Below are 13,214 nucleotides of genomic sequence, written 5' to 3'. Positions count from 1 at the left end.
GCTCTGCTCCAGGGGAAAGTGCGGACAGCGCTTTGCTTGCTTGTGAGGAACAGACTGCAGCGCGGGGCGAGCGGGCGGGATAGCGCCCGGGGCATGCGAGCACGAGGGACAAGTTGCAAGCCTGCCGGAAATTAAAGTTCTCTTGGGAATGATATTCTATTTTTCCAATTTATCAAGCAACGAGATTAAATGTAGCAGCAAATTTTAATAGTAACAATTATAAATGCATACAATTAAAGTGTTAGAGTTGAATACAAAAAATATCAAAGTATTGGAAATGAATACAATCAAAGTATTAAAATGAATATTGAATACATATATTCCAGGATAAGTAAAATTTGAGAGTAAGTAATTTAGTATAATTGAGGTTTGTATAAAGCATAAGCATAACTGACCGGGGAGGGGGCCCTCCCCCTACCAGGGGTACGAGGAGGGACTCGCCCTTCCTCACCTACCAAAGCATCAAGGCTGACAATCCCACTTATATACTAGATGCTACAGAAGTTTATACAAAACTCCTCCTAGTTTCTATTCCTAAAATCTATGTCACTATGTTGTATGGCGTGTGCTCTACTAATGGGTTAGGGGGTCTCTCATCCTTTTGAGGGTCTTATTTCCAGTGAAGGCTCATCGTCTTCCTCAGTGTCCGCTGTGTAACCTGCAGGGAGCGCATGGCCACTATGTGACTGAGCAGATGTTTTCCATAGCAAGACTTTGAGTCCCATGCCTGGAATCATCCCATTTTGGCCCATTTTGTCCCATTTCAAGGTCAAAACTTTCTGTTTCTAGATGCTGCTTGTCAGAACTACGTCCTTCTACTATTCCCTTCCAACATCTTTCTTCGACTCCCAGCATCTGGAAGACGTCCTTTGCCCTGTCTCACCCATCTCCCCCCTCACTCTGTAACAATTGACTTCTATTGATCTAATTACAACTTTGCTAATACAGTGACAATTTAATTAGCAGGAATCACATTTATCACAGTTCCAAACTAATGAAGAAGCAGCTAAATAAGACGGTGGTTTTGAGTGGGTGCAGGAGGAAGAGATGCTCCGTGACTCCGGTTCGTCCCCGGTGCGGAGCGGCCCGTGCTGCCCCGGGGTGCACGGGGCGGAGCGGACACGCGGGGAACGGACACGCGGGGAACGGACACACGGACAAACGCTCGCGGCGCTTCGGCAGCGGCAGCAGCAGGAAAGAAGCGATCCCACAGACCCTCTGCGTCCCTTCTCTTGTTCCTCGTCTCACTCTCCCGCTGTCCCGCACTCTGTCGCGGTGTCCCGCAGCCTCTCCCAGTATCCCCTTGCCGGTCTCCCCCTCCCCTCTCGCTGTCCCTGTCCCGGCCCCTCCCTCTCCCCGCGCCAGGCCGGGCCATGCCCCCGCCCCACTCCCGGCCCCGGGCGGGGCTGCCCCGTCCCCGGCCCCGGCCGTCCCGCCGCGGTCTCGCCTCCGCCCGGCTCTGGCGGTATTGGCGCTGGCGCTGCTGGGCGGGCATCAGTGCCTGGGCCGGGGGCGGCATCGCCGCTCTTTGGCTCCGCCTGTCCCGAGCCCGGAGCCGGCCCCGACGCGGGGTCCAGTCCCGGCCTCGGCTCCTGCCGGGGCCCGCGGAGGACACACGCGGCGCGGCCGCTCCCGCCGCCTCCGCTGCGGCTTCCCCGGCCCGAGCTCCGCCGCTCGGCAGCGCGGCCGCCGGCCCTGAGCCGCCGGGGCCCGGGGCGGGTGGGGATGCCCGGCCCGGGACGGTCGGGGGGCGCTCGGGGGCCGTGTCTGGCCCCGGGCCGAGCGCTGACGGCCGCGTGTCGCCCGCAGGGAAGGCGCAGGAGGCCTTGCAGGAGCGGTACCGGCTGGGTTCGCTGCTGGGCAGCGGCGGCTTCGGCAGCGTCTACTCGGGGACGCGCCTCGCGGACGGCGCCCCGGTGAGTGGCGGGGCCGGCGGCGGGCAGAGGACGAGGAGGAGGAGGAAGAGAGGCAGAGGAGGAAGAGGAGGAGGCCGGGGCGCGGCGGAGCGGAGCGGGCGGTAAGCTCAGCCCGCTGCTGCCCCTTGCTCACAGGTGGCAATCAAATGCGTGCCACGGGATGGCATCCGGCACTGGGGCGAGCTGGTGAGTGAGCGGGGCCGGCGGCCGAAGGCGGGGCGTGCCGGGCGGCGAGGAGCTGGGGCCCGGCAGGGTGGGAGCCGCCGGGAGCCCTGCATGGAGAGCGGGCGTGGGGTGAGCGGGGCATGCGGAGCATCCCGGGCTGGCTGAGGGGTCCCAGAGCCCTGGCACGGCCTCAGCCCCACTGACGGCATCGTGGTCCTGGCGCAGCCCCACGGCGCCCGTGCGCCCCTGGAGATCGCGCTGCTGGACAAGGTGTCCTCTGGGTGTGCTGCTGTCATTCAGCTCCTGGAGTGGGTTGAGCTGCCCAGCAGCTTCTTGTTGGTGCTGGAGCGTCCGGAGCGGTGCCAGGAGCTCTCGTGTTTGCTGGCGGAGCGGAGGTTCCTGCCGGAGGAGGAGGCGCGGGGGCTGTTCCGCCAGGTGCTGGAGGCCGTGCGGCACTGCAGCAGCTGCGGGGTCCTGCACAGGGACATCAAGCCCGAGAACATCGTGCTCGACCTGGCCACCGGACAGCTGAAACTGATCGACTTTGGCTGTGGCGCCTTCCTCCAGGACACAGCCTACACGCAGTTTGCAGGTGAGCCCTCCCAGGGGATGCTCCTGAGCACCTTATGGCCCAGCCGGGATGCAGCACCGAGGTTTCTGCCTATTGGAGCCGGGATGGGATTAATGCTGGAGCCAAGTTGATTTGGGTGGGGGTGTGAGGGGGGCCAGCTCCCAGCCCTGCTGACAGCCTTCAGCACCCAGTGTGCCCTGGTCTGGGGTTGGAGCTGGGGCAGCCAGGCCGACAGAAACCCCCATGGGGGTAGCAGAGAGGGGGGGGTCTGACTGCGTGCCCTGGCTGGTTTGGTGTGCAGGCGAGGAAGGGCTCGAACTGCACCTCTCCCCTTGTTTGCCTTGGCTTACTAACATTTTCTGAGGGCCGTGCAGGCGGGGAGGAGAGTGGGTTTTCTCCACCCCTGGGTGGGTTTTACTTTTGCGTGTCATGGTTGGGCCTTCTCAAGGCTTCTGCTGCCCTCTTCCAGCACCAGTGGCTTCTTTTCCAGCCCCGAGTCTGTACGCAAGTCCCAAGTGCTGGTGAGAGGGCAGCGAGTCACCCCGTGTGCCACTGGGGCATCCCCCACATGCCCAGGGATGCTGGGGCGAGGCTCTGGGAGCAGCAGCATCCTCCTTCTGAACTCCATCTGTATTCCATAGGAACCCTGTCCTACAGCCCACCAGAGTGGATCCAGCACCAGCACTACCACGGCGAGGCAGCAACGATCTGGTCCCTGGGCCTCCTGCTGTACCACCTGGTCGTGGGGAAGCAGCCGTTCAGGAGGGGCCAGGAGATCATCTGGGGACGGATCTTGTTCCCACGACGGCTCTCTCAAGGTGGATCCTCATCCCTGGGCAGGGGGGAATAGCAGTGCTGGGAGACAGCAGCAGGGTGTGAGCATCCTGCTCTGGCAGCTGCTGAGGAGGTGGCACAAGTCCTGCTCTCCTACTCTCCTCCAAACAGAGAATCCATGGGGAAGTTTAGGCACAACCCTGTGTACACCCATCATGGCCTGGGCACAGGAACGGGGTGGGGGGGAGGCAACTTCTGCAACGTACTGGTGATTTCTGGTTTCTGTCTTCAGAGTGCCAAGATGTTATTAAGAGGTGTTTGTCCATGCAACCGTTGGACAGGCCATCCTTAGAAGACCTTTTCCACGACCCTTGGATTCAGGGTGTTCATCTGCCCTAGAAGATGGGAGAGATCCACGTGCACAGCTGGATCCAGAGGCCTGGCAGGTAACAGCTGCACACATCTCTTGGCAATCAGTGGCAAAGCAAACCAGAGTGCCTGTAGCTCTGAGCAGGGATCATCAGAAGGGAACACACAGCTCTTGGAGCTGAGCTGGAGAGCTGGTGTGGCAAGCACTGGTGGCCACCATCCCCCCTAGGTTTGCTTGTCTGGTTCATTGATGGCTGGGGCCCTGGGAAGAACACTGACAGCCTGGTCTGGCCCCCAGGGAAGGAGAAGGAGCCCCTAGAGAAGCTGTTCCAGATGGGGCTGCTGCCAGACACACCAAGGACACTCTCAATGACAAGAATCTCTTCCTCGACGTGGCCAGCTGAAGATGATCGACTTTGATTCTGGCACCTTCTTCACAGACACACTCCACACCCAATTTGCAGGTGAGCCCACAGCCAGGGGGATGCTGCCAGATGTGGGCATGGCACAGCCTGGCCGGGCTCCAAAGGTTTCCCCAATTGCTGGGGCAGATGCAATGAATTCTTCAGCGGCTGCCAAGCTGCTTTTTGGCTCTGGGCAGCTGCTGAGGGGCTGGATGTGCCTTGGCTGGCTGCAGGCTGGGCACAGTCCCGCCCTCCTGCTCTGCTCCCAGAGGCAGCAGTGACTGGGAAGTTTGTGCCCAGCTCTGGGCAGGGCCAGCATGGCCTGGGCACTGCGGGCTGTTGGGACAAGGGGGACAGGAGCCTTCAGCTGACGGGTGGTTTCTGGTTTCTCTCCTTGCAGCCGGGCTCTGCAGATGCTGAGGCTGCTCTGGGCTCTGCCAGGGCTCTGCTGGGCTCAGCCCTGGGCACGGCTGGGCCAGCCCTGCCCTCACATGGCTGTGACAGCTTTGTCTCAGACGAGCCCGTTCTGAGCACTCCACCTGAGCTTTGTGCTTTTGCAGGTGAGTGAGACTCTCCTGCAGGCCAAGAGATTGCAGTTAGACACACACATCCAGTTGGCAAGAACCCAAACTCTCCATAGTCCCAGCTGAACGCCTGGATCTCCACAAGATGTTTAGTCTGTCCCACTTGCCATTCCTTTTTCGTTAGATTTGTGCAATTGCACTTTATTCCTTCTCTAGAAGTGCCACGAGTGGGCAAAACCTGGCGAGGGGGCCGTGCTCCTAAGGCAGTGCAGTCTGGAGCTGATGGATGGAGAATTGCCCTTCTGCACTTCCAAACCAAGCCAAAAGCCGTAAGTGGGACTTGGCGACTTTAAGAAGCCTCTGACAGTTTCATTGGGAATGTGCAGCTCATTCACAGGGTGAGAAGGAAGGGCATCTTCTAAAAGTTTTGGGCGGTGACAGAGTTGAGATTGCCAGTCCTGCCAGGAGCTGGCAGGGCACAAAGCAATTTCTTCTTGCTTCACACCAATTTCACCACAATTTAAAATATCAATATTGGAAACAAATCCCAAAATCTTTATCAAAAAAGGTTACAGAGGCCAGTAAGATGCATCAATGCCATTGACTCATTTGCAAAGTGAATAACTGAGTTTTCTGTTGCAAAAGATCAGTTACCTCTTAAAGGTACAGAAGATTTTTCACAGCACACTTGGATTTTGCTTTTATCTTTCACTTTTTATAGAGGTTTTTTCCTTTTCTTTTTCCTTTTTCTTTTCAATAAAACAGAAAATATGCCATAAAAAGGAGCGTCCTCTGCTCCTGGTTCCCATGAGGAGCATCTCCTTCCCACTGGCTGAGCTGCTCAGGCAGAGCCCGGCAGCTCCTGGCCCTGCAGGGCTGAGGCTTTTCCCCATTGCTGGGCACAGACTGGTGGAGCAGCACTGCAGAGCACGGGGACACACAGAGGGACCAGGAGCAGCTGCCTTTGTCCACCTGGAGCTCCAAGGCCCAAACTCTGAGCAGACATGGCTGGAAGGGACTGACAGGCTCCCTGTTTGCTGTGCTGCCCCACTTGTGCCCGGCCCAGCTGTGTGTGGGGCAGAGGGAGAACAAGGGGCAGCTTCCCCCCAGCCCCTCTGGCCTCGGGGCTTGGGGCAGTGTCAGCACCAGCTGCTCCAGCCACGGCCTCTGCTGGCACTGACAACAACACCCAAATTGTGGCTGATCCCGAGGGAGCAGCAGCAGGGCCTGGATCTGATCCCTGACTCTGGGGCAGAGCTGGACAAATGACCCCCACAGCAGCAGCAGCAGCAGCAGCAGCAGCAGCACATGGACCTGACTTTCAGCACAGCCCCTGCCACTCTTCCCTCCCGTGTGCAGTGGTGTCACAGCAGCCTGGGCCACCTGGGAGCCCCCAGAGCCAGCAGGGACTGGAGATGGCAGCCCTGGGCTCCTGGAGGTTGTGCAGGGAACAGAGGTGGGGACTCCCTGTCCATGTGGAGCTTCCAGATGGAAAAGGCTGCTGTGAGCAGGCAGCTCCAAGGGCACAGAAAGGAGGGGCTGGAGCCCCTGATCTGTGCCAGTCCCACAGTCCTGGGCAGCAGCCACCGAGCACAGGGGGAACAGAGGGCACAGCAAGAGGGACAAAACCAGTCAAGGTCAGAGAGTGGGAAGAGCCAGAGCTGGGAGCAGCAACAGCTGCTTCACTGCACCCTTGGAGAAAGCTCTTGGCTGCTTCAAAGTGCTGAAAGGTGTGAAGGGCAGGGAGGAGAGCACAGCAAACAATGCTCCTGTTTCCACAGCCTCCCCTCTCAGTGTCCCAGAAGGAATTGGATGAACTGTGTTCTTCTCCCTGAGCCATCTCGTTCAGCATGAGCAGCTCAGCACCAGGAGCTAAAGGAGCTGAAGCCTTTAGGCCACAAGAGCTGACCAAGAGGGGACTTTTGGACCTAAGTAATGCTGCTAACATGGACCTAGCTGAATGCAGCAGATGGAATCCTTTCTGTAGGGAAAGACCTCTGAGCTCATCCAGTCCAGCCATTCACCCAGCAGTGTCAAGCTCAGCACTAAACCCAGTCCTGAAGTGCCAAGGCCCGAGTGAGGCCTGAACAACAGGCCCTGAGCCAAAGGTGACGTCTCAATGAACCTTCCAAGCAAAGGTTATCTTTGTATCCACTCATTCCTGAAATATGCAGGATCAGTAGCATTGTGATAGATGTATCCACTCCTTAGCAAACATGGATTGACCTTTGTGCATTTAGAAAGGGGACAAGGCCACGAAATCTGACATCTGGCCTTGTTTGGGGCTGTATGGTCAAAGTCAGCTCCCTTGGGTCCTCCTTGAGCCCTGGCCAGGCTTTGGGAGGAGCCCAAGAGGAGAATGAAACCAGACATTCCCACACTAGAAGTGCTCTCAGTTGGTTTATTCAGCACTATCAAAGCATCCAAAAATTGCATCTCAGAAAAGGAAAAGAACTTTTTTGGGTTTGGGAAGACAGGGATGGATTTTGTTGACAGCACGTTGGAAATGGCACCAACAGAAGGAAGAATTGGTTTTGGTTTTTTTTCCCACATGGAGTGACAGAGGAGGGTTTAAATCTTGAGCTCAGGTTCATTTGTTCAAGTGAAATATAATATTATTATTCATAGTAATGCTTATATGAAAATATAACCTAATCTTTTTTTTTTTTTTAGATATCATTAAAAATTGCTAATGTAAAATAATGCTGACAATGCTAATATGTCAGCTTTGGCTGCTCACTGTGACACTAAATACCCTACAGAAAAGGACTAGCCAAGACCCAAACATCAGTGGTAAACTTTGTGAATTGTTTACAAGGAATAAAGGAGGAAGGGATGAAATTGGCTATTTTTATGGGGTTTGCTGATACTGTGCTGTGGAATGCTTTGTGTGTTCCTGTGAAAAATGCAGTGAATAAGACATAAGGGTTTTTCATATACCCAATCATCCACAAGCTGCAGGATTGGTTGAAGAGATGAAGGGATTGTTAAAAGAGTAGTTGAAGATATGAGGAGATTGGGAAGCTGTCCCAGTGGAGAACCCATCTCACAGATGTGCTCCATGCCCTTAACAATGGAAACCCTCTCGCTGTGCATGGCTGCACCCAATTTGCAAATACAGCCATGGACAGTGAGCCTGTGACTGCCTGGGAAATGGTTCTGGGTGTGATGGCCCCTGGCAGGGCCCCCCCAGAGGCTGCAGGGCTGGGCCTTCATGCATTGGAATTAATTAGGATAAATCAAAAACAAATGAGACTTAAGAATACAGGAACAGGAATTCAGATTCCTCCAGGACACTTTGGTTTGATAACTGCTCGCTGGAGCTTGGCCTTACAAAGCGTTCATGTCATGGAAGGAAGAACTGATGCAGATTATCTAGGAGAAATTTAAGTAATTCGGTGAAGTAATAGTGAACAAGATTGGATTATTCAACCCCATGGCGGGGAGGCACAGTTACTGATATTGCAGTTTTAACAACAATTGTGAAAGAAGGAGCTCCACCTCAAATCCACCTGTGTTTGTAGAGACAGAGGGTTTGGATGCAGCAGTCCTAATAATGGAGGCAGAGTGTGGGTCCAGAGGCCCAATGGCCCTCCCGAGCCAGCTGAAGGAACAGCTCTGGGGAAAAGACAACACTGTTTGACTCCTGAAACCTGGGCAGGAGCAATGGGAATGTGTCCCTGCAGCCAAGTGCTCAGTGCCAGAACAAGTGGATGTTATGGGATATTGTTTTACAGATCCTGCCAGACCAAATCTCCCTCTTTGCCCCAACAGCTCTTTGGAAAATGATCCATGGGGCTCCATGTGAAGGCTGATGTGGCACTGAGGGACTTGCACATGAATTCCAGCCAGGAGCCTGGGGGCCCTCAGGGACTGGGACCTGGCACCTCTCCAGCCCGAGGGGAAAGGACCCCACCAAGCCTTGTCAGCCACAGACAGTGCAGTAGAGCTGAACAGCAAAGGACCTTGGGGAGGTTAGTGTGGAATTAAAAAGGGATCAGCTCCATGGACAACAAAATTATTGTTCCTAACCCAAATGAGACTGAGGAAAAAGAATGAAGAACCATGTCATTCAAGTACTACTGATGTCTGTAAATTGTATCTTGATAGGCAGCCAGAATCTTTGTTTGCCAGAAACACCTCTAGTTTTACCAAGGATAGGTCATGAAAATTGTGATGAAAATGGAAAGATCAAAGTAGTCAAAATAATCTAAGCAATTGCTGGATATGTTCTTGACCAGAGGGAAATCAAGGCAGAGCCATGGTTTGTCAGGACTTGCTTGATCCCAATCAGCCCCGTGGTGCATTTGGTGCTGAGCCCTTGAACCTCAGGACCTGAAAGGAGATTGCACAAAACTTTCCAGGAGTCCAAGTCAGAAGAAAAAGCCAAAGTGTCTCGAAGCATTAATGGGTCCCACTGATGTCCATCCACACCACAGGCTCCTCATGGACTGCTTGGAGGAAAGAACTGGAGGCCAGGATTGCCCAAAAACCTCTCAGAGACTGAGAAAAGAAAGGAAAAAGGAAAGTACCTCAAGAAATTGAAGTTCCTTGAAGTATTAATGAGCCCCACTGAGTGTCAGTACAAAGCTCTCAAGGGACTCGTTAAAGCAGATAATTGGGACCATGATTGCATAAACTACTAAAGGAGTTCCTGTAAAAAGTGAAACTCCAAGTACCTTAAAAAACTGAGTACCTTGAAGCATTAATGAGCCCCATTGAGTATCATTACTGACAAAGGCTGTCAAGGGACGAATTAAAGCAGATAATTGGAGGCCATGATTGCACAAACCTTTCAGAGACTCCAAGGCAAAAGCAAAACCCAAAGTGCTCTGAAAAACCTGCAGTCCCTGGGAGCATGAAGGAGCCCCCCAGGGCCATTCCTGACCAAGGCTCCCCAGGGACTGGTCCCAGCAGGTCCCTGAGGCCACTGGGATGTGGGGGGATGCTGAGGGCAGGACAAGGGGTGACAGTGGCCAGCCTTGATGGGGCTGTGCCAGGAGGCCCCAGTGGCTCAGGACAAGGTGTCTCCACGGAGCCCTTGGTGGCACAGACCCTGCTGTGCCCCAGGGCACCAAGACTTGGCTTCTCTTTCTCCCCACCTGTCATCTCTGCCTCCAATTTCCAGCTCTAACTGGAACTTGATGACACTTTCTCAGTCATGTCCCTCAGTGGGACCCATTAAAACTTGAAGAAACTTCAGCATTTTAATTCATGTTTGAGTTCTTGAGAAGTTTTTGGAACTCTCTCAGGGAATGATTATGAAGTAAACAGAACCAAAGCCCCAAGAGATTAATTAAAATCCTTGTGCTGTGTCTGTGCTGATGAGCTGGGCTGGGCTCCTGGCACAAAGGCAGCTCCTGGCAACCAAGAAGAGCTTTAAAAAGACATTTCTGCTGAGGAGCAGCTCCTCTCCCAGCCCAGCAGGGCTGAGGGCACTGCCTGCAGGCACTGAGGGCACAGGAGCCAGGCACAGACAGGCTCAAGGCAATCGGGACTGGGAAGACATTGAGCTGAGACTGCACTTGGGGAAACATCTTCACAGCCCTGGACATGGTGAGTGTGTGGGTGCAGGGCAATGTCCCCTGTGCTCCTGGAGGGATCTCCTGGAGCCAGCAGAGCCCACAGCCTGGGGGATGTGTCAGGAGGACTCTCCCAGTTTCTCTGAGATAGAGGAGGAGGAGGAGGAGGAAGATGAGGATGTGCTGCCCTGGGCACCGTCAGAGGGACAGGGCAGGACGGCTCCTGCTGCCAGGGACGGCTGCAGGGGCTGAAGCTGGTGCTGCAGCCAGGGCTGCCCAGGGCTGTCCTGCAGAGCAGCTCCTGCAGCCCTCAGGGCTCTTGGCCAGCCCAGGCCATGTGCCACCTGCCAGGGACAGCTCTCAGCCTGCCTGGCAGCTCCCCATGGACTGTGGGGAGAAGTTGGAGGTGTAAGGAGCCACCCCCATCAGGGCAGATTCCTCCTGCTGTGGAGATGGTGCTGCATGGCCAGGGCTGCTCTCAGCTTTCTCCTCAAGGCAAGGCAAAGGGGCTGTCAGCTGTGTCTGTGTCACTGACACTCCTGCACTGTCCCACTGGCCATCAGCACATCTGCCTCCCATCTCCCTCACAAAGTGCCTCCTCACCCTCCTGTGCCTACAGACAGCAGCAGCAGCACCTTGGCTTGCAGCATCTCAGTTTGTGTGAGCTGCCCCTAAGGCCCTGCTGGCAGGGAGATGGCCCTGGGCAGTGCCCTGTGCTGGGAGGGGTGTGCAGGGCAGAGCTGAGCCCCCAGGGCTGGGCTGGGATCTGGGAGCACTGGCAGGGACAAGACTTGGATAGAGAGAAAGAGCTCCCAGTAGGCACAACTGCAGGCAGCACAGAGCCAGAGCAAACCCTTGGTGTCTCTCCCTGTCCAATTGCATAGGGAAAGAGAGAAGGGTATAGAGAAGCTTTCTTTGAAACTGTGCCTTAAGAAAGTCCACTATATTTTTCAAGCATGTTTTGGTTCAGCCATCCTGAAATAGAGGGAGGTGTAATGAAAAAGGCACCTGTGTGTGACCAGCAGGTCTGACAGCACTGGGGCACAGGCAGCCCTACTTTCCCTCTGGGCTCCCCAAGTGTTCATGGTGAGAGCAATGCTGCAAGAAGATTTCTCCCACTTTGAAGAAATCAAAACCCCAAGCTCATAGATAAAAAAAAGGTGACTGAAATTTCCGCAAAGGAGAAATTCCTTTAAGTAAATGTGTAATAAAATAGCATAGGATTGACTCAAGGAAACCTATCCAGGATTGTTAATGTCTTCTTTGAACAGTCCCCGATGGTGAGAATGAAAAAATGACCAACAGCAGCTCCATCAGCCACTTCCTCCTGCTGCCATTGGCAGACACGCGGCAGCTGCAGCTCCTGCACTTCTGCCTCTTCCTGGCCATCTCCCTGGCTGCCCTCCTGGCCAACGGCCTCATCATCAGCGCCGTAGCCTGCGGCCACCACCTGCACACCCCCATGTTCTTCTTCCTGCTCAACCTGGCCCTCACTGACCTGGGCTCCATCTGCACCACTGTCCCCAAAGCCATGCACAATTCCCTCTGGGACACCAGAATCATCACCTTTGCAGAATGTGCTGCTCAGGTGTTTTTCTTTATGTTCTTCATGTCAGCAGAGGTTTCCCTCCTGACCATCATGAGCTACGACCGCTACGTGTCCATCTGCAAACCCCTGCACTACGGGACCCTCCTGGGCAGCAGAGCTTGTGCCCACATGGCAGCAGCTGTCTGGGCCAGTGGCTTTCTCACTGCTCTGCTGCACACGGCCAATACATTTTCCCTGCCCCTGTGCCATGGCAATGCCCTGGGCCAGTTCTTCTGTGAAATCCCACACATCCTCAAGCTCTCCTGCTCAAAATCCTATCTCAGGGAACTTGGGATTTCTGTTTTCACTACCTTCTTAGCACTTGGTTGTTTTGTGTTCATTGTTTTCTCCTATGTGCAGATCTTCAGGGCTGTGCTGAGGATCCCCTCTGAGCAGGGACGGCACAAAGCCTTTTCCACCTGCTTCCCTCACCTGGCCGTGGTCTCCCTGTTCCTCAGCACTGGCTTTTTTACCTACCTGAAGCCCCGCTCCATGTCTTCCCCATCCCTGGATCTGGCCCTGTCAGTTCTGTACTCAGTGGTGCCTCCAACCCTGAACCCCCTCATCTACAGCCTGAGGAACCACGAGCTCAAGGCTGCAGTGTGGACACTGATCACTGGACGATTTCAGAAAAAGTAAACTGCTGGCCAATTGCTGCAAATCATTTGTAATATAAGAAATCCTAGATTGTAGCTGTTGGTTTGGATGTTGTTTTTGGTTTGGATATTGGTTTGTTCTTTTATTTCCTTTGTTTTAGTTTTTTAACATTGCCCACTAAGTAATGTAATTTTTTGTGTTTTTCTTTTTTCGTTTCTGTTCACCTTTACTATGACACACAGACTGTGTCAATGAGGAGCTGTGCTCTCAATAGCTTCAAAGGAAATAAAGGATCTCACCACAGAGTTTTTACCAGAAATTCCCTTTTGTTCCCTTCTCTGGAGCTGCAGCAGCAATGTCAGTGTGCAGAGCTGGGGCAGATCAGTGCTGACACAGCAGCTGTGCCCAGCAGCAGCAGCACTTGGTGTTGCCAGTGCTGCTCCCGTGCCACTGCCCCGCTGCCCTCCTGGCCCTCGTGTTGCTGCAGGGCCTGAGTGCTCTGGGGGCCGGGCACAGCCCTGGGGGTGGCAGTGCCAGGGCTGCAGCAGGGACAGGGACAGTGCCATGGGCACTGCTGGGGCAGCACTAACGCCTCAGGGCAGGGCCTGGGGGCTCCAGGCTCCTTGGCCAGGCTCTCTCCAGAACCCTTGGCCAGGGCAATGCTGAGCAGAGAAAACCCCGGGAGCAGCCCCAGGCTGGCCGTGGGCAGGCTGGGGGAAAACAGCATGGCTGGTGCTCTGCAAGCTCCCTGCAAGGGGGACACCCTGGCAAGGAGCAGCAGAGC

General features: G+C 54.9%; 1 protein-coding gene and 1 pseudogene across 1 annotated transcript; both read left to right on the top strand.

Annotated features, from left to right (window-relative positions):
- Positions 1 to 1,725: 1,725 nt before the first annotated feature.
- Positions 1,726 to 3,876, top strand: LOC148217413 (serine/threonine-protein kinase pim-1-like; annotated as a pseudogene).
- A 7,663-nt stretch (positions 3,877 to 11,539) lies between these two features.
- LOC148217412 (olfactory receptor 14J1-like) lies at positions 11,540 to 12,670 on the top strand. Its single transcript, XM_088158611.1, has one exon. It carries the CDS (start codon positions 11,540 to 11,542, stop codon positions 12,470 to 12,472), a length of 933 nt encoding a protein of 310 aa, XP_088014737.1. The 3' UTR covers positions 12,473 to 12,670.
- The last annotated feature ends 544 nt before the right edge of the window (positions 12,671 to 13,214 follow it).

This window comes from Sturnus vulgaris, unplaced genomic scaffold, assembly GCF_052056855.1.
Source record: "Sturnus vulgaris isolate bStuVul1 unplaced genomic scaffold, bStuVul1.hap1 Scaffold_84, whole genome shotgun sequence".
Classification (NCBI taxonomy): Eukaryota; Metazoa; Chordata; class Aves; order Passeriformes; family Sturnidae; genus Sturnus; species Sturnus vulgaris.
The sequence above is the reverse complement of the archived record's forward strand: the minus strand, read 5'-3'. Positions and strand labels throughout refer to the sequence as shown.